The 21035-nt window shown below is 40.4% G+C and overlaps 1 protein-coding gene across 1 annotated transcript; it reads left to right on the top strand.

Annotated features, from left to right (window-relative positions):
- The first annotated feature begins 3252 nt into the window (after positions 1–3252).
- LOC116477476 (olfactory receptor 8B12) lies at positions 3253–4185 on the top strand. The gene has a single exon (XM_032168158.2). It carries the CDS (start codon positions 3253–3255, stop codon positions 4183–4185), a length of 933 nt encoding a protein of 310 aa, XP_032024049.1.
- The last annotated feature ends 16850 nt before the right edge of the window (positions 4186–21035 follow it).

Genomic DNA, 21035 nt, shown 5'->3' with positions numbered 1-21035 from the left:
TAATTTTTGACTTTATGATATTGGACACTGTGGATATGTTTTAGAGACAGTGGACTATGTTGGCCTTTGTTATAGAGTGTTAAATTTTGTTCTGGGATGTAGTTAATTTACTAGCAGATCCCTCTGATCCTGTTAAGACCTGGATTTAGCCTTTGTTATGATTCAGTTTTGCCCTTGGCACAAAGGCATAGTCTTTACTCTTAGGGTATGACTTTTCAGGGGTCTCACTTAAAGCCTGGTTTGCTGACCAAGTCCTCTCCATTTTCAGTAGGTCAGAATTCTAATTTTTATCAGGCACTGTGGATCCTCTGTGATCTCTGTTCAGTTCTTAGCCCCCGGCAGCTGTTGTCTCCTAAGCTGGTAGAACCTTGCCCTACAGATATAAAATTTAGGATTCAGCCAAGAATTGAAGGGAGTCCTTTGTGCAGGTACCTGAGGGTCCTTTTTTTTTTTTTTTTTGGCTTCTTGTTCTCCATTCCTTGCTCCGCTGTCTTAGCCTCCTTACACTTTTTCATTCCACTACTAGAAGCTGCTGCCATTTGTTGGGGCACCACTTTACTATACATGGATTAGAAACTGGCCTTAGAGAAAGTTGGGGAGAATGTGTTAGTTACCTCATTTTCTTGCCTTTTCTCAAGAATTTCATCCCTGTGTTGTCTACTTTCCAAGTATTTCAAATAGTTGCTTTATATACTTTTTCCAGTCTTTTTTTTCTTCCTTTTTTTTTGTGGTCAGAGGGGTAAGTGCAATAATAGCTATACCATCACACCTGAAATAAAAAGTCTCATAACGTATGTTTCCATTATTTGTGTTTTACATTCCAGCCAAAATGAAGGTCAGGTGAGTTCACGGATGAGGAGAGATTGGAAATGTGGAGACTTAGAAGAGATCTATGACCTTGGGTGAATGGCTTTACTTCTTTGAACTTTTTAGAGGTCTTTGTCTGTAAGATGAGGGCAAATAATTGTTCTGTGGATCTATCAGTTCCTGGCATTGGAAATGCTTGGGAAGATTTAAAAAACACAGCCACCATATCCATATCTATGGAGATTCTGATTCCAAAGGTATGGTTGGAGCCAGCATTTCTTTTTAATGAATATTCTAGGTAATTGTGATAACCAGCTAGGTTTGGGAAACACTGGATGAGATACTCTCTCAAGTCTTTTCAGGTCTAAAATTTTATGAGTTTGTGGGTTTGATGTTAAAGAAAATAAGTAAATATCTTAGAGACAGAGACATAGGATAGACAATTTTAATCCAGGCAGAGGTTGGAGGTATGGAGTAAAAGACAGAAAAAGACAAATGCAAACCAAAGAGGAAGAACAAACGTGGATGTGTTCCTGCAGTGGGAATCTGGTCTACTAGGACTCAGTTTGAGGGCACTGAACAGATGGAAAGTCAGCTGGGAGAAGTGCTCAAAGAAAAGTGGGTGGAAGGCAGGGACAGCCAAAGGAAATTTTGACTAGTTATTAATTTAGAGAAAGGCTGGTCTCGGCAGACGTTGACAGCAGTTACCTGATAGGGATTCTTGTTACCGTTAAACATACACTCCATGAGAGGACAGGGGAGGGGAATGAGAGAAGTCTTTTCTTGTCTGAGCTGGGAGTAAAGTAGTGCAATTAATTCCTGAGATGAGTGGAATATGAATAAATTATTGAACATCCTATTCTAAATTACAATAGCCCTTTGTGTTAACCTTTCCAGGCTCTAATTGCTTCCTTTTAAAAATTAAATTCATTGAATATTTACTTGTTATTTTCCAAGAGACCGTCAGATCCAAGAAGGCAAGGGCTCTGCTTTGTGGATTTCGGTAGCTGTCCTTGGGAGGTAGTTTAGTCTAGCAGCCACATAAGGGGCTTGGAGTCAGACAGACCTAAGCATACCTGTGGACTCTGAAACATCTTGTCTCTGTGAACAACTTACCTGTAAAATAGGTATTGTGAGAAATAAATAAAGATATGTTTGTATATGTGTACTTTGGATCTTGGCAGCAGGAATAAGGGTACCATGTCAGGTACTAAATTTTTGGGTATTGAAGAAATGGTAATGATAATCATTTTTTTCACAATGATTTTCTCTTAATAGTACTGGATACATGTTAGTAGAAAGACAAATCAAGCAATTCCAGGAGATAAACAAACATTTCTTCTTCTCTAGGGAAACTAATCGCTAAGCAAGTGGTCTTCAGGGAGTCTCTATCTTAATAGTCAGATCATTGAAGTCTGTAATCCAGAATAAAACTCTTTAGTCTTTTGTTATTCACTGGTCAGGAAAAAGCTTTGTCTCCTTCCTGGAAGCTGGAGAGGCCTTTGGGCAAATGAACAATTGGAAGTCATGTCCTTCAGTGCAGGAAGCGTTATGAGATATATTAGAGGTTCTGATCCTTTGACCTGTACTGGGAAGAGAGGGCTTTGAGCTCAAATCTGTCATCTCGTCTTCACTAGGGTCATCTTCCTCCCCCAGAATGTGGAAAAGAGGCAGTAGAGTATAGCATTTATGGCTCTAAAGGGAAGGAAGGTGAGTGCCTGCCCCGATGCTGGTCACTTAGGTAACATGGTGATTTCAAGTGCAAACCATTTGAGCCATACTGCTGAAATTCACCTTCTGGCTGCAACTCGGTGGTTTGGGGACTTTTGTCTAGTTATGTCATCTTACTTGTTTCATCTGTAAAATAAAGATAATAATATTGCTACATGGCTCTTCAAACAGAACCTCTTATAGTAACCACTCAATAAGTGTCAGCTTTAAAAAAATTATTAAATGTACAGCCACTTGAGCTAAGAGATCTTGGAAAAGCTTGAGCTCACCTACTTAATCTGACAGTGCAGACACAGAGGTGGAAGCTCTGAGCAGAGCCACTGTGGCTTCTGCATCTCAGGATTCCCTTCAGGGAAGAGGTCCAGGTTTTACCAACAGAAGCAGAGACAGGAGAGGGAAAGATATAGAAAAGGGACTGACTTAAGGATCTAAAAGACATTTGGATTATTTTTGGTACCCCTTTCTACAGCAGATCCAGCTCTCATTCTGCAGTTACAGTTTAGTCTCGTATTACACTTTGGGAGTTATAATCACTTGGACTGTGAAGATAGACCCATAGTGAGTGGTAAAAACCTTCCTACCAAAGTTCAAATCTCTCTCCTTGGATTCCTTTTCTAAGAATGGGAGATAGAGACTAAGAATGTGGTGGTGATATTTCTTTCTAAGTGGTCCTCTTCTCTTGTCCCCTCAGACTTTCCTGCCCGACCAAAAAGAATGGCAGCCAAAAACTCTTCTGTGACAGAGTTTATCCTCGAAGGCTTAACCGACCAGCTGGGACTGCGGATCCCCCTCTTCTTCCTGTTTCTGGGTTTCTACATGGTCACCGTGGTGGGGAACCTGGGCTTGATAACCCTGATTGGGCTGAACTCTCACCTGCACACTCTCATGTACTTCTTCCTCTTTAACCTCTCTTTAATAGATATCTGTTTCTGCACTACCATCACTCCCAAAATGCTGATGAGTTTTCTCTCAAGGAAGAACATCATTTCCTTCACAGGGTGTATGACTCAGCTCTTTTTCTTCTGCTTCTTTGTCATCTCTGAGTCCTTCATCCTGTCAGCGATGGCGTATGATCGCTACGTGGCCATCTGTAACCCACTGTTGTACACGGTCACCATGTCTCCCCAGGTGTGTTTGCTCCTTTTGTTGGGTGCCTATGGGATGGGGTTTGCTGGGGCCATGGCCCACACAGGAAGCATAATGAACCTGACCTTCTGTGCTGACAACCTTGTCAATCATTTCATGTGTGACATCCTTCCTCTCCTTGAGCTCTCCTGCAACAGCTCTTACATGAATGAGCTGGTGGTCTTTATTGTGGTGGCTGTTGACATTGGAATGCCCACTGTCACTGTCTTTATTTCTTATGCCCTCATCCTCTCCAGCATTCTACACATCAGTTCTACAGAAGGCAGGTCCAAAGCCTTTAGTACTTGCAGTTCCCACATAATTGTAGTTTCTCTTTTCTTTGGTTCTGGTGCTTTCATGTATCTCAAACCTCCTTCCATCCTGCCCCTTGAGCAAGGGAAAGTGTCTTCCCTGTTCTATACAATAATAGTCCCCATGTTAAACCCATTAATCTATAGCTTGAGGAACAAGGATGTCAAAGTTGCCCTGAGGAGAACTTTGGGCAGAAAAATCTTTTCTTAAGAAAGGAGTAGTATTGGAGGAAGGAGATGCAATGCTTTGCTCATTAGCGTGTGTTTTCAGTGAGATTCAAGTTCCATTTTTTTCCTGTCTTGTACAGAAAGAGAATTTTAAATCTTTACATTTGGATGAGTGTTAAGTGCAGATATTTTCTCCCTGTCTCTGCTCCACCTCAGTTATTCCAAGATTTCTTCATTTTATGCAAATTTTTCTATAATCATAGATCATTTAATCGTGAATTGGCCTTACACATTATTTAATCTAGCCTCTTCAATTAACACGTGTTGGAGACTCAGAAATATGTATGTTGCTCAAGGACACACAGCTACTTGGTGCCACAACTGGGACTGGGATCCAGGTGCTTGAATTCCAAGCTGCTTTTTTTTTCTTTATGTCATTTTTTCATGCTTGATCGCTGCCCTTGCAGATTTCCTTTTGAAAGTATGAAAACTTAACACATTAAAACCTAATTCTATTCATAGTAATTTAATGTGACCTCTCAATAAGTAATTTTTAAATATTTCATTTTTTTTCAAGAGAATAGAAGGTGAAACATTTTCTTAAGTTGGTCTTTGCCAAATGAGAAGAGAGTTGTGTCAAGTTTGTAGTATGTGAGTGACATTGAGTTAAGATTGAGGTTGTGTGGAACCCTAGGAACCCAGTCTAGGGAATTAGGACGTCCATAGGATTAAGGGTTATAAAGATGCTGAGTAGAAATTGTACATTCATTTCAAGACTTAAATAATCAGAATGTAGAGCTTTTTCAAGGGTTAGTTTGGGTGTTTGAGCTGTGACGGAGAAATATGTGGCTCAGGATAATCAACCAAGAGTCTGGAAGTTTTAGAGGCACAGTGAATAATGTTGAGAGTGTAGTTAGTTATTAAAACAGCACTAAGCAGCTGATTATTAAAAGAGGCAATTTCCATTGAATTTTAAGTTACTGCAGACAGCACTCATATAAGCATATTTGGTAAAAGATAATTCATCCAAGACTGGGTTGTAAATCCACAACATATAATGATAATTATATAACACACCAGATCAATACACTTTGATCTACATAATTTATTAGTAGCAAAGGAAGGTTCTTTGGATTAGCATTAATATGTTAAGTGCTGGGGAGACACTTTGATTTCTGAGCTTTTCCTTGGGAATATTCTCTTCTTTGGGAAAAAGGGAAGTTTAGATGAGGGTGTAGTTTTGTTCTTTGGTGTGACACAAAGGGCTTGAAGTCATAAGACTGAGTGTGTGTGTGTGTGTGTGTGTGTGTGTGTGTGTGTGTGGTGGGAAAGATTTTTCTTTAGTCAGAATGGAATAGGAAAGAGAAGTGAGTTCAGGAGACTTGTGGGTGGGCGTCTTGTGGGTGAGGTGAATAGGCTATTTGAGGTAGAGAGCAGATGAAAACAGTGATTCGTGAGGCACATGATGAAGTTGGTTTTGTATCCTGGCTCAGTTGCTTAGTAATTGTGTGATTTTGGGCAAATTACTTAATGTCTCTAAATATTAATTTTTTTATTTTTGAAAGTGAGGTAATGATTCTGACTTCGTGGGGTCTTTAAAGAATTAAATGGAAGGCACTTACTACATTTTACTTATCACCCTGCAATAATTCTTTTACGTCATTATCAGCACTTCCTTGAGTTTTTCCATGAGCTGAGACAAGTCACTTTATCTTCCTGGAACTCTGCTTAGTCATGAGAAAAATGAATTCTAAGTAACATTAAAAAAGTCATATATTTTGACTAAGTAATATTTGCATATGGTACAGCATTAAACAATATAAATGGGGGTTATACAGTGAAAATATGTCTTCCTCCTATCTTATCATTCCATTCCTAAAATCTCCTTCCTAAAAACAACAGTTGTTGCTGATTTCTTATGAATCTTCTCATATTCGAGCATATCTATCTATGTATCTTTCTACCTATGCATGTATCTATGCATGTATGTACATATCTATCTAATTTATCTAATCTATCTATCTGCCTATCTATTCATCCACCTATCTTGTTTTAAAGTTGTATAAAAAGGCATTTTCCAAAGGAAACAGCTTAGAAGAGGATGGGATAAGAGAACAATGCAGGGGTAAAAAGAAGAGGAGCCAGTCACTGAAGAGGTCTGGGAAGGGATGTGGCTCAGGAAGGAGAGAAAGAACAGAAGCACACTTGGCCCTGGATGCATCACTGTGGGCCGCAGCCCTGCAGCCACAGGGTGACATTTTGGTTCCCTGATCTTCTGTCCTCACCTCGTGGTTGCACCACCCACATCACTATTTGGTTGATGTTGTGGTGAGGTCAGAGCCTCTGATAGTTAAGAATATGAGGATGGCAAGTATTTTTAATCCATCACAAAGTTCTATACGTGCTTATCTATTTTAACTAATGAGGCACATGGTTTTTCTTTTTCTGATTCTTGGAGCAACTCATATATTATTGTTGAAAATTTGGAATGTGAAATATGTGTGAAGAAAATGATTACCTATATCTCAATGTGGTAGTTTGCGTTATTGGTCAAAATTCGTCATTCGTCTAGTAGTATTATATATCCATTCCCTTGCCATGGTCTCATAGAGGTAGGGTATATTTCCTTGCCTATGACTGTTGGCTGGGCCAGATGAACTATTTTGGCTAGTAGGATATTAGTAGATGTGATGTTAGCAGGAGCTTGGAATATCTTTGCATGGCATTTGCCCTCTTTTGCTTCTGCCATTGCCTTGAGAAGAGTCCCTCCTGGGTAACTGCTGCCGCTCCCAACTAATTCTCTTTTTTTTTTTTTTTTTTTGAGACGGAGTCTCGTTCTGTCACCCAGGCTGGAGTGCAGCGGCGCGATCTCGGCTCACTGCAAGCTCCGCCTCCCGGGTTCACGCCATTCTCCTGCCTCAGCCTCTCCGAGTAGCTGGGACTACAGGCGCCCGCCACCACGCCCGGCTAATTTTTTTTTGTATTTTTAGTAGAGACGGGGTTTCACCGTGGTCTCGATCTCCTGACCTCGCGATCCGCCCGCCTTGGCCTCCCAAAGTGCTGGGATTACAAGCGTGAGCCACCGCGCCCGGCCCTAATTCTCAATATGAACACACAAGGAGCAGTGTTCACTGTGCAGAGCAAGCAGTGCAGCCCAGCTGAGCCCAGACAAGATGAACCACCACAATCAATTTGTAGACATATGAGAAACAAATGTTCCTCGTTGTATGCCAATGAGATTGTGTTTGGTTGTTGTATAACAATAGCTAACTGGTCTACTCCACCATTCGGAGAACAGGAAAGGAGAATATCATCTGGAATATGAAAGTGTCTTCCAGTGGGACCATCCTGTATGTGCTGTGTTACAAAATGTTGTTGAACTTATCACTGTAATGTGATCTTTATTTCTTATCAATTTTTTTAAATTGTAATTTTCCATGGACATAATCATGTAGCTATGTAATATTTTATTTCAGCTTTTTCCTGTTGCTAAACATTAACACTGTGTCAGTCTCCCCAACATTTAATTGATATAAACAATACCATAACTATCACTTTTGTGTTAAAATTTTTTAAAAAATTAAGCAATCTCCTACTGAAAGAATGTGTTAAAATTTTTATCTAGATTTCTGATTATTTTCTCAGGACAGATTCCTGTTGTGTCTTTCTTATTTTTCTATTCAAAATATTTTTCTATTTTCCCTGTGATTTCTTCTTCCTTGACCTATGTGTTGTTTAGAAATGTGTTGTTTAGTCATTCTTTTCTCAGATATATTTTCGCTAACTTGACAGGTGAGCCAGAGCTTCAACCCTCTCTCTACTCTGTGTTTTGGTCACCCTAACCGGAATGAATTCCCACTGCCACATCTCCATGTACCTTTATATCTTTAGCTTTTCCTTCATAGGTTTCTTCTATTTCTCTGTCATTTCTCCCCAATTGACGATAAGCTTTGTGACAGAAAAGAACATCATCACCTATGTGACATCAAACACTCAGCCTTTTCCTCTGGCTTCTTTGTCATTAGTGATTACTCCATATTTATCCCACCGGCCTTGGATCACCATGAGGCCATGACCCTGCAGGTCTCTTTCATAAGTTTCATTTCTGTAGATGGTTCAAAAGTTATAGAATTTGCTGATGCTGTGGTCCATCAGGGGACATGGACCGATTCCTGTTTTGTGATCACAATTGCATGAGCCTTAACTTGTGTAACATAGGCCCGCTTCAGGCTGCCTGAATCAGTACCTATGTCAGAAGCAGGTGGATTTGTATTCATGAGAACCAGCATTGTACTATGCTGTGTTATCATTTTCACATTTTGTTTTCATTCTTTTCATCATTTTTCATTAACCCAGTTGTCCAAATCTTCAGCCAGATTCCATAAATCTGTTTATTTCTTCTTTTTTTTTTTATTAGGGACATTCATTTACCTCAGATCTCCAGGAGCTATGAGTTAGTGTAAATTACACAGTCTCCTTCACCAAGATAGGGCCAGTGATGAACTGTCTGTTCAACACCTTGAGGAACAAGACTATCTAACTTGCTGCAATGAAACCTTTGTCATTTTCTTGACTTTGAGCGGTGATGGTTACTAGGACTCTTTTTGAATGCTTTCCAAAGAGTATTTGTCTTCTTAATGTTTTCCTTGTAGTGTAGGCCATATTTAACCTTTCTACCAATGGCTAGAATCATACACTCTTGGGATGGTCCAATTATGTTACACTGGCAACGGAATATCACATACACCACCACAGCTGGTTGCTGGAAGACACTGTGTTTGTCTTTGCTTTGTGAACTCTGTATGGCCCTGGTTTCTTCATAATATTTGTTTTGGAAGCCAAGACCTATGCAGAGCATCTGATTTGCTGAGATGGGGTGGTATGGTTGGGCTGTGGATTCCAGGAGTCTGGGAGCTAGTGTCTGGTCATACTAGTGGGGAGATTTCAACTAAGATTCACACAAGGGCAGATTCCCCAGTGAGAACAGGGTTCTGATACTGAGAAGCCAAATATCTCTTGATCTTAGCCAAAAGGCAGAGAAGCAATGAGAAGCCAGATAGTGACTGCATTTCCTTATCCTTCAGGTATCTGAATTTCACTTCTTCAGAAAGGCTGTACCTTACCTTAGAAAGTCAGTTCAGTTTCCCCAGTTAATGAGTCTGTAAGACCCTCAACTTACCTTTGGAGCACTTAACCCATTTCTAATTAGTTATAAATAGTGACATCTAGGACCTCTTTCTAATAGATGTTTGGCTTGGGGTTTTACATGTCATGTAGAGGTAATGTAAATTCCAGGTCTATGCACCTGTGTGTGCTGGTGTGGTAAGGAATTCTTAAAGCAGAGGCTTTTCCTTTCTCTCTGTTTTCCCTTTCCATCCAGAGTCAAGGTTAAGACCAGCCTGTATCCTCACCATCTCCCTGAGGGGACACTTCTTTTCTGGTTCATTCACTCAGGCTTTACGTACTTTGGGTGTGGGTTTATGAGGGTGGTGGGGAGGTAAGGTGGCCTCTAATTCCACATCCTTCCTGCCTGGGCTCCAGGCTTTATCTCTCGCCCTTCATGTGTCAAAACCCAGGCTGCAGGCCTCCTAGGACTGGCAGACACCTTCCAAGGGAAACAATGGCTCCAGCCTTATCATACTGGTAGATGCTGTGCTCCTGTCTTTATTTTATACTTTTAAAATCTCTCTTATTTTTAGACCAGCTAAGCCAATTAGTGGGTTAGTATGTTTGTTATTAACATTGTCATTCAGCATTTTTCTCTGTTTTAGAGGGAGGACATTTTTTTTTTTTCCTGAACATTCAAACTGCTAAGTGGTTAGAAATAACAATTCAGAAAATTAATAAATAGACTTGTTTTTTGTTTTAATAAGCACAAAATAATTCCTTCTCTCTTATGCTTTCTTTGGCTATTTCTTTGTATTGGGTGAAACTCATGGGAGAAAAATAATGGGGAAAAAAGTCACATTTTCTAAATAAAAGTCAGAAATCAATTAAAATTTAGAGCTGGAAGTTGGCTTACAGACTCCTGGACAGAGTTTGGGTCACTGGGCCCAATCATCTCTCCTATGACAGTTTTACCCAGATTATGGATGAAGCTGGAAACCATCATTCTCAGCAAACTATCGCAAGGACAAAAAACCAAACACTGCATGTTCTCACTCATAGGTGGATATTGAACAATGAGAACTCATGGACACAGGAAGGGGAACATCACACACAGGGGGCTGCTGTGGGGTGGGGGGAGGGGGGAGGGATAGCATTAGGTGATATACCTAATGCTAAATGACGAGTTAATGGGTGCAGGAAATCAACATGGCACATGGATACATATGTAACAAACCTGCACATTGTGCACATGTACCCTAAAACTTAAAGTATGATAACAATAAAAAAAAGAAATACCAGTTTTACAGACTAATGCATGTTACGTGGTGGTTGCTCTTTCACTTTGCTCAGTGAGGTGGCCTCTATTTGCTGTAATGTGGGAAGCCAGAGGGTGCTGTGTTTTATCAGCCTGGCTCATCCTGGTTGCAGTGGCCAAGGCGAACCCACAGGAGCTGTCTGTGTAGGCAGCCTGCTTGGAGGAGATGTTCCAAGAGTAGATGCTGGGGCAGGAATGTGGCTTTGACGCAGCCCCAAGCTAGCACAGAGGAGGAGGAGGAGCTTGGAGAGCCACCATCTAGGAGTCGCTAGAGGCCACTTCTTTTTTTTTTTTTCTGAGAAGGAGTCTCGCTCTGTCGCTCAGGCTGGAGTGCAGTGGCCGGATCTCGGCTCACTGCAAGCTCCGCCTCCCGGGTTCACGCCATTCTCCTGCCTCAGCCTCCCGAATAGCTGGGACTACAGGCGCCCGCCACTGCATCCGGCTAATTTTTTGTATTTTTAGTAGAGACGGGGTTTCACCGTGTTAGCCAGGATGGTCTCGATCTCCTGACCTCGTGATCCGCCCGCCTCGGCCTCCCAAAGTGCTGGGATTACAGGCGTGAGCCCCCGCGCCCGGCCGAGGCCACTTCTTTATCTATTTATCTACTCTTCCTGTTTTCTTCCCCTGCCTCCTGCCATGCTCCTGTTTTCTGGGTTGGTACCTGCTGGGCCACAGTAGTACAGAATGTGGCAGGGGACAGTACCTGCTGTTTGCCCCAGTTCAGCCAAATGTTCTGACTCAGGCTTCTGGTCTTACAGCTCTTGCCTCCCAAAGATTCCTCTTGACTCCCACGCAAGTCAGCAATGGGCTGTTTTTGTTGCACCAGGGTGCCTTCCTAGGACAGCTGTCATTTGTAGAAGAGTTTCTGCCTAGATTTCTGAAACAGAGGAGTGTGAGGGCATGATGCTACAAAGAGGAAAGGAGCCTTGAGTGAGAGCAACCCTTGTCTCCATCTTATAGCTGAAGGACGAGGCAGTGGGGAGACTGGGGACATGCTCCTGGGAAGTGCCTTCAGCCTACAGCACAGGCAGGGGAGAGAATCAGAAATCCTAATTCTCACATGGCCCATGTTCTTTTTAATAGGGGTTGTGGAATTGCTGAGTTGGAACCTAAAAAGACAGATATGTGCGTTTGCTTATGTTTGTGTGCCTTGAGTTTGTAGAGAGAAACACAGGGAAGTGGAGAAAGAAGGGAAAGGTAGTGACGATTATTCACCACATATCATGTGGCAGGCATTATGTCACTTAGGTAATGCAATCAGTCTCCCGGGAGGAGGGGAGTAAAAAGGTCTTGGATACATGACTTGCTAAAGCACGGCCTGATTCAGACCTTTAGAGGCCACCCACTGGAAATTCAAAATAAAAAAGTTTTAATTCAACTTACATATTTGCAGAAATTAAAGTAGCTTCTCTTTAGAGTTTTGCTGTTGTGGTTGCTGTTTTCATTATAAAATTTTAGAAATGCTTTTCAAAGCCACTCACTGTGCTGGTGTCCTAAGCATATAGTTCATCTGCTTGTTGGGTAACTCAACCCAGCCCAAGATTAGGAAATCCAGTCACTGAGGGATTCATACTTTGAGTTGTCTTACTCTAAAACCTACAGAAAGAGTAGTAGAAGGTGGCGAGATCCTTTGCTGCTCTGAGACAATTCACCAGATAATTCCTGGCCAAATGTCAGGGACTTCAACAACAGGGGAAGGTTGCAGCTGCAAACGATCATTTAGTGGTGGCGATGGGGGATATAGCTATAAAGTTGACCATTTGGTTTGGTTGGGTGGTTGGCGGAGGTGGATCCAGGCCTAGCCCCTTCAGGCAGGGTCACTAGTCAGGCAACAGGGCATCTGACAGCACGTCCTCTGTAGCCGTGTGAGTGAATGACATGGTCCTGCTGAGCTTGGGGTGCAGAGGTGACTAGATGAGATCCTAGTATAGGGTGTCAACATGGTAACTGCAGGAAGCTGGCTCTCAGTGGACAGCATCTGCAGCTGCAGTCTTGTATTTATTTGTGCTGGGAGCAGGGATGATTCTCTAAATAAAATGCTAGGCCCTTGTCCAAGCATCCTGGTAATTAGAGAGAGGCATAACTTGAGTGGATCTTTTCTGGAGGAGGGTCAGACTTTATCCGGGGCTGCTGCAAGCTGCATCTCTGAACAGATAAAGCCCAGAGGCTTTCTATTGTCCTTTCATTAATGAAGTATTTTCAGTGGGGTCGCATGAAGATTGAAGGCTTGAGAACATATCCTCCAGGTAATTGGTGTGGAATTTGGTTAGCATTTGTTTAAGTGCATTGAAGGCCCTCACTTTGTGTTTTGGGATGAGAATGGAGCATGAAGACCTTGCCAGAGAATGCTGTCCTTGTGTTTTATTCTTCCTGCCATGATGGTTTTACATCTGAGCCCTGTTTTTTTTTATACCCTCTCTGCATTTAGTGATAAAATCCTCCGCCCCAAACTTTTTGAAGCTTTTTAAAGACCAGATTAGATCCTCCTGCAAAGCTGGGAGAGGCATGGCAAGGCTGAGTAGTAGAATTTCGCATGAATTTTGAAATTTATAGTTTAAAAAGCCTGAATTGTTGAAAGCTATAGTTTAAAAAAGCATGAATTTTGAAATCTATAGTTAGAAGATACAGGGTCGGGGTGTCAATTTCTCACTTGTGCCTTTGGGCAAGTCGCTTAACCCCAATGTTCTTATCTGTAAAATGGGAATAATGTTATGAGGTCACAAGAATGTAAGATTAATTGATATTGAGTGTTAATGTGCTTTATAAATTGTAGTGTGAAGGACAAATGTTACTTTTTATTTCAGTTGTGGGCTTAGCTAGTTTGGAGGTAGGAGGAGAGGTAGAGAAACAGTGACATGTCAAATGCTAGCGGTAAGGGAGTGCATCTGTGGACCTTCTTGGCCTTGCTGAGAGGGCTCCTTTTCCTGGACTCTGCTCTGGCCATCCACTGACCACATCTTCCAAATTAGTCTGCAGAACCAAAGGGAAAGCATCTAGCTGGAGCCTATGCTCCCATTTCTAAGACATTGAGACAAACTGAAAGTGACAAGGAAGCCTTTATTCACTTATTGCAATTTGCTTATTGTGTAAGCAAGAGGCAAAAAGAGAAAGAAGGTGGTGCCCTCTCCCCCCACCACAGAACAGCACAGCACTGGGAAGGGTCGGGTGATCAGCCCAGACGGGGTGGGAGTGGGGAAAGGATCGGGGTCAGTGAGAGGGGGAAGTTCTCTGTGTGGAAAAGTCTGAGTACTAAAGAAAAGTGTCTTCAAGTCTCTCCTGTGGCAGACACACTGAGCAGTGTCTCAGCAGAGGTCCCCCTTCCCTCACTCCCTCCATCGAGGAGGTCTCTGAATGGAAGCACCTAGGGTAGGAATGCAGATATACGTAAGGTTGTGGGCCAGGGTGGGAGGGGCCAGGAGAGGGTGTGAGTCCTTGACTGCAAATCTCTTAGAGACTGCAATGCATTGGCTATGCACCAAGTCTGGTGAGGGGAGGGCAGATTTTCCTCGCGAAGAAATTGCTCGTGTGTCTTGGTAATTGCTATAGTCAGGCCTGAAAGATCACACATAGATCTAGTTTGGGGCTAGACTCCTCATCTTCCAGGGTCTGTGTAAGCTTCTTTCCTGGCTCTAACCCTAACCATAACCCTAACGTTAACCCTAACCCAGCTGGCAGTGGGAAGTGGAGGAGGGAAGCTTGGGGCCATGGGCAGGCACCTGGGAGCCAGGGCAGCTTTCCCTGGCCACCTTCTGACATGGAACTTTGAAGATTCTCAGGACTCTAATTTGAATCTGGCTTTGTAGGGCTATAAAAGTAGCTTGTCAAAGCAAGAGGTAGAAACATATTTTATTTAATACTTTATTAGATATATTTTTTATTTTTAAATTTTTTATTTCTTTTCTTTTATTTATTTATTTTTTTTTTTTTGAGACAGAGTCTTGCTCTGTCACCCAGCCTGGAGTGCAGTGGCGCAATCTCAGCTCACTGCAAGCTCCATTTCCCAGGTTGACGCCATTCTCCTGCCTCAGCCTCTCCGAGTAGCTGGGACTACAGGCGCCCGCCACCATGCCCAGCTAATTTTTTGTATTTTTAGTAGAGACGGGGTTTCACTGTGTTAGCCAGGATAGTCTCGATCTCCTGACCTCGTGATCCACCCGCCTCGGCCTCCCAAAGTGCTGGGATTACAGACGTGAGCCGCCACGCCCAGCCTTATTTTTAAATTTTTAATTGTGATAAAAACACAATGGAAAATATACCATTTTGACCATTTTTAAGTGTACAGTTCAGTAGCATTAAGTATATTCACATTGTTGTGTGACAGAGTTCCAGAACCTTTTCATCTTGCATTTCTGAGACTGTATACCCTTACACAACAACTCCTACTTTCCCACACACCCCCAGCCCCTGGTAACCATTCTACTTTCTGTTTCTACGAATTTGACATTTTAAGTATCTCATGTAAATGGAACCATACAGTATTTGTCTTTTTGTAACTGTCTTATTTCACTTAGCATAACGTCCTCAAGGTTCATCCATGCTGTAGCATAGGACAGGATTTCTTTCTTCTTTAAGACTGAATAATATTCCCTTGGATGAATTTTCTTTATCTATTCATCTGTTGATGTACATTTGGCTGTTTCCATATCTTGGCTATTGTGATTAATGCTGCAGTGAACATGGGAGTGCAGACATCTCTTCAAGATCCTAATGTCAGCTGGGTGTGGTGGCTCATGCCTGTAATCCCAGCACTTTGAGAGTCCAAGGCAGGTGGATCACCTGAGGTCAGGAGTTCGAGACCAGCCTGGCCAACATGGTGAAACCCCATCTCTACTAAAAATACAATAATTAGCTGGACATGGTGGTGCATGCCTGTAATCCCAGCTACTCAGGAGGCTGAGACAGGAGAGTCGCTTGGACCCGGGAGGCAGAGGTGGCAGTGAGCCAAGATCATGCCATTGCACTCCAGCCTAGGCAATAAGAGTGAAACTCAGTCTCAAAAAAAAAAAAAAAAAAATCTTGATTTCAATATTTTTAGATATATCCCCAGAAGTGAGACTGCTGGATTATATGTAGTTCTATTTTTTATTTTTTGAGGAATCTCCATACTGTTTTCCATAGTGGCTATCCCATTTTACATGCCCACCAACTGTTTACAAGGGTTCAAATCTCTCCACATGCTCACCAAGAGTTGCTGTCTTTTTTTTTTTTTTTTAATAATAACTATCCTAACAGGTAGGCAGTGATTTCTCATTATAATTTTGATTTACATTTACTTGATGATTAGTGATGTTGAATATTATTTCATATACCTGTTGGCAATTTGTATGTCTTTGGAAAAATATCTCTTCAAGTCCTTTGCCCATTTTTAATTGGATTATTTTTGTATTTATTTTGCTATTGAGTTGTAGAAATTTCTTATACATTTTGAATATTAGCCTTTCATCTGATATATGATTTGCAAATATATTCCATGTATTACCTTGTTATTCTGTTGATTGTTTCCTTTTTTGTGCAGAAACTTTTTAGTTTGATGTAGTCCCACTTGTCTATTTTTGCTTTTGTTGCCTATGCTTTTGATGTTATATCCAAGAAATCATAGTCACAACCAATGTTAAAAATCTTTTACTCTATGTTTTTCTCAAGAAGTTTTACAGTTTTAGGTCTTATGTTTGCCTTTCTTTCATCTGCTTGACACTGACTTTTGTGTATGGTAAAATAGAGGTCCAGTTTCATTCTTTTGCATGTTGATATCCAGTTTTCCTAACATGATTTGTTGAAGAGATTATTCTTTCCTATTGTGTATTCTTGGCATCCTTCTTGAAAATCAGTTGACTGTATATGCATGGATTTATTTCTGGGATCTTTATTCTATTCTGTTGGTCTACATGTCTGTTTTTATGCCAGTACCATACTATTTTGATTACTGTAGCTTTGTAATATATTTTGAAATCAAGACATGTAATGCCTCCAGTGTCATTCTGTTTTTCTTTTGGTTCCATATGAATTTCAGGATTTTTTTCCACTTCTATAAAAAAATCCCACTGGGATTTTGGTAGAGATTGCATTGAATTTGTAGATCACTTTGGGTAGTATGGACACTTTAACACTATTAAAATTTCCAATCCATAAACATGGATGTCTTTCCATATATTTGTGTCTTCTTTAACTTCATTTATCAGTATTTTAGTTTTCAATGTGCAAGTCTTTCACTTTCTCAGTTAAGTTTATTCCTAAGTATTTTATTATTTTTGATACTATTAGTGAGATTGCTTTCTTAACTTCCTTTTTAGATAGGCCACTGTTAGTGTATAGAAATGCTAATGTTTGTTGATTTTGTATCCTGCAACTTTACTAAATTTGTTTATTAGCTCTAACAGTTTTTTGTGTGTGGAGTTTTTAGGGTTTTCTAAATATAAGATCATACCATCTGCAAACTAAGATAATTTTATTACTTTCTGATTTGGATGACTTTTATTTCTTTTTGTTGCCTAATTGCTCAAGTTAGCACTTCCAATACCATGGTGAATAGAAGTGGTAAGGGTGGGCATTCTTGCTTTGTATCAGACCTTAGAGAGAAACCTTTCCATTTTTCACCATTATGATGTTTCCTGTGGGCTTGCCTTTTATGGTTTTATTATGTTGAGATACATTCCTTCTATACTTAGCTTATTGGGTGTTTTTATTATGAAAAGGTGTTGAATTTTGTTGAATGATTTTTTGGATCCATTGAGATGATTATGTGATTTTTTTTTTTTTTTTGAGATGGAGTGTCACCCAGGCTGGAGTACAGTGGTGCGATCTCAGCTCACTGCAACTTCAGCCTCCTGTGTTCAAATGATTCTCCTGCTTCAGCCTCCCAAGTAGCTGGGATTTCAGGCACGTGCCACTACATCCAGCTAATTTTTGTATTTTTAGTAGAGATGGAGTTTTACCATGTTGCCTAGGCTGGTCTTGAACTTCTGACCTCAAGTGATCTTCCTGCCTCGGCCTCCCAAAGTGCTGGGATTAAAGGAGTGAGCCACCACACCCAGCCGATTATCCTTCATTCTTTTAATATGATGTGTTATATTCATTGATTTGTTTATACTGAACTATTCTTGCATCCCTGGGATAAATCCCACTTGATAATGGTATATGATCCTTTAAATGCACTGTTGAATTTTGTTTGCTAGTGTTTTGTTGAGGATGTTTTCATCTATTTTCATCAGAGATTGGTCAATAGTTTTTTTTTTTTTCTTATAGTGTCTTTGTCTGGTTTCGGTATTAGGGTAATCGTAGCTTCATAAAATGGGTTGGAACTAGAGAAAAGCATATAATGCAGCTCATCCATCAAGACCAACATGATTTGAGAGGGAAAGGGGCATTTTCCCTGATGCCCCTCTCTGCGTAGGAGATGATGTTTTTCTCTGGCACAAAGTTCACCAGCACTTTAGGGGTAATGACGGAGGAGTAGCAGAGATCCACGAGTGACAGATTGCTGAAAAAGTAGTACGTGGGGTTATGAAGCTGAGAGTTTAGCCAAATCAGGGAGATCATGCCCAGTTTTCCCACCATGGTGACCAAGCAGATCCCGAGGAAGAGAAGAAAGAGAGGGAGCTGGAAGTCTGGTTGCTTTGTTAATCCTCTGAGAATGAACTCTGTCACTGTAGAGTGATTTTTTTCTTTTATTTTTCTTCAAGACAGAGTCTCACTCTGTCACCCAGGCTGGAGTGCAGGGACGCGACCCTGGCTCACTGCAACCTCCACCTCATGGGTTCAAGCAATTCTCCCACCTCAGCCTCCTGAGTAGCTAGGATTACAGGCGTGTGTCCCCATGCCTGGCTAATTTTTGTATTTTTAGTAGAGATGGGGTTTCACCATGTTGGCCAGGCTGGTCTCGAACTCCTGACCTCAAGTGATCCACCCGCCTCAGCCTTCCAAACTGTAGAGTGATTTTCTGTAGCCAAGAAACTCACTCCTCCCCTGGGTGGGAGGTCTGCAGGGATGAAAGAGAAGAGGCTAAGGAAGGCTATATATGAGGCTTTCTGGTTAGGCTAGATATAAGCATCTGCCCCTGAGTTTGTTATCTTGAATTCTTTCCTTACTGTTTATCTCCTCATTCCTTCTAATGTTTTCCAGGATTCAGGCAATTTTGGAGTGTTTTGGAGATCATGAAGGTGGGAAAAAGCTCCACCTGGAGTTTTACTATCCTTATCTTCCTTAATTACCTTAGAAGCCACTACTAGTATATCTTATTTCTTGGAATTAAAGACGTATTTTGTCCTGGAGATGGTATCTCCCTTGTCATCTATGCAGTTCCAAAATACTACCCCCAAAATGAAAACATGAGCTCATCTCATCTCAAATCCTAGTAGCATGGGCCAACTCACAAGTTAACTCCTATTTCTGAAAAATAGAGTTATAATACCAATTCTCAAGACTGTTTTAAAAATAAAAATCAATAATATACATGGAAATGTTTTCCAGATATTCAGTTGCTATACAAGTATGAGTTTTCATTAGGCATCTGGAATTTGTTCAAGTTTTTCATTGAACCTGAGGTCCTAGGGTAGTTATCCTTAATTCTAGCTATAAATTATGATCACCTAGGGAGCCTTAAAAATAATTACATTATGTTTCAACCTATAGGAATTCTGTCTTAATTAATTTGTGGCATTTTCTGGGCATTGAGCTCTGTATCTCTGGGTATGCAGAGAAGTTCAGCCATAGAAGAAAGATTTTGTTATTTGACTGTTTTGTGTATATTGAACTAGAATAACTTTGTAGCTTGAAGAATTGGGTCAATTAGGCCTGGAATACAGTTTCTCTTGAGTAAAATAAAGCACCGAGGAAATATCTGAGATTGTTTGCTGTCTACTGTGCTCAGAGGATTCAGAAAAAGTTCAGATTGAATCAGGATTGGGAGTAGGTAGAACTAGAAAAAAGCATATAATGCAGCTCACTAGCCAAGAACAAAATGATTTGAGAGGAAAGTGGGCATCTTCCCTGATGCCCCTCTCTGCATATTCTTAAATCCTGGGATTCTTAGTGATCAGTCTATCCTTAGCCACTTTCTCTCCTCATAGCAAATGTGTTCTATAGAATAATATCAAGATCTCTTATGCTTTACCATTTCTCTGTTTCTACTCTATTGATTTCAAAATGGTATTTATAGTTTGTCTATTTTTAGAGCAAACATCATCAATGCAGAGAAGACATTCAGTTGATGGTAATCATGTGTAGATGCCCAAAAGACCCCTTAGAAGGGGTCTTGGTACATCTAAGTAAAAATGGCAGTTCACAGTTGATCTCAAGACACAACTGTCACTGGAGCATCTTTTTAGGATAATTTTTTTTTTCATTTCTCCTTTCTATCTAATGAGAAAAAAACATAAGAAAACATAATTTATAAAAGCAGATGATAGTTTTTTCTCATAAGTTATTTGCTAGAGGTAGTTTGGTAGATTTGGTAGATTTTATAAATTATAAAACATAATTTATAAAAGCAGATGATATTTTTTTCTCATAAGTTATTTGCTAGAGGTAGTTTGGTATACAGTGGAGAATGTAAGTTCCTTGAAGGTCAATTGCCTGACATTGGCTAAAGATTCCTACATTCTAAACAAGAAGGGTCATTAGATGAAATGACATTAAGCTATTTTGATCCTTAGATTTTATGATTTACCTTATGGGTAAGCAAAAAAAATTCCATGTGAGTGAAAATAATATTTTTTGAATTTGAATACTTTTTCAACATAGTGATTCAGCATAGTTAAAATTTAGTGAGTGAATTTTCACTGCCATCCATGAAAGATAAACTCCTATTGAAATTGTCTTTGGGCCATAAACAACTAGATAATCAGGCAAAATAAATGAAACACAACTTTTCTGATGTTTGACAAGAGACAATATCAAACTGATTTCTGAAAGGAGGGAAAGAAAAAAAAACATGAGCCCTGTGATTATTTGGCTTTCTTGACTGTAGGTATTTTTCATGCCACAATCTAGAGTGGTCAAAAGAAAGAGATCAGTGATGTCTAAGTTGAAAAATCAGAAGTCAGTATTTGGAAAGATGTATGTGGCTAGATGATGCAGGGCAGAATACCCAAGAATGGGGGAGCTATACATAGAAAATCAGAGATCTGCAGAGGAACGTCTATTTCTTGATCTGCATATGTGTGGGATAAAACTTGATCTGCATATGTGTGGGATAAAATTTCAGAGTGAAGGACTACATGAAACGAGTGGTCAAAAAACTTTAGAAACTTATAAAAAGCTTGAAATAGTTTGATTTCCTTCAAGCCACTGTGTAGACATCTCATAATACATACAGCATTAGGTAGAGACTTTAAAAAAGTGAAACAGCTTTGAATCTTCCTAACAAAGCTTTAAAACGAGACTTGGGATAGTCAAACTTATGTGTAAATAACTTAACTATGTGCCAGAAAAATATCTGATCGTCTTCAAAAGAATACAACAAAATCTTCCAC

Source organism: Hylobates moloch, unplaced genomic scaffold (assembly GCF_009828535.3).
Source record: "Hylobates moloch isolate HMO894 unplaced genomic scaffold, HMol_V3 SCAFFOLD_11, whole genome shotgun sequence".
Classification (NCBI taxonomy): Eukaryota; Metazoa; Chordata; class Mammalia; order Primates; family Hylobatidae; genus Hylobates; species Hylobates moloch.
This window is presented reverse-complemented; position numbering and strand designations above follow the sequence as displayed.

Excerpts from the sequence above, each read along its gene's own strand:
- LOC116477476 (XM_032168158.2), top strand. The coding sequence starts at position 3,253 with ATGGCAGCCAAAAACTCTTCTGTGACAGAGTTTATCCTCGAAGGCTTA.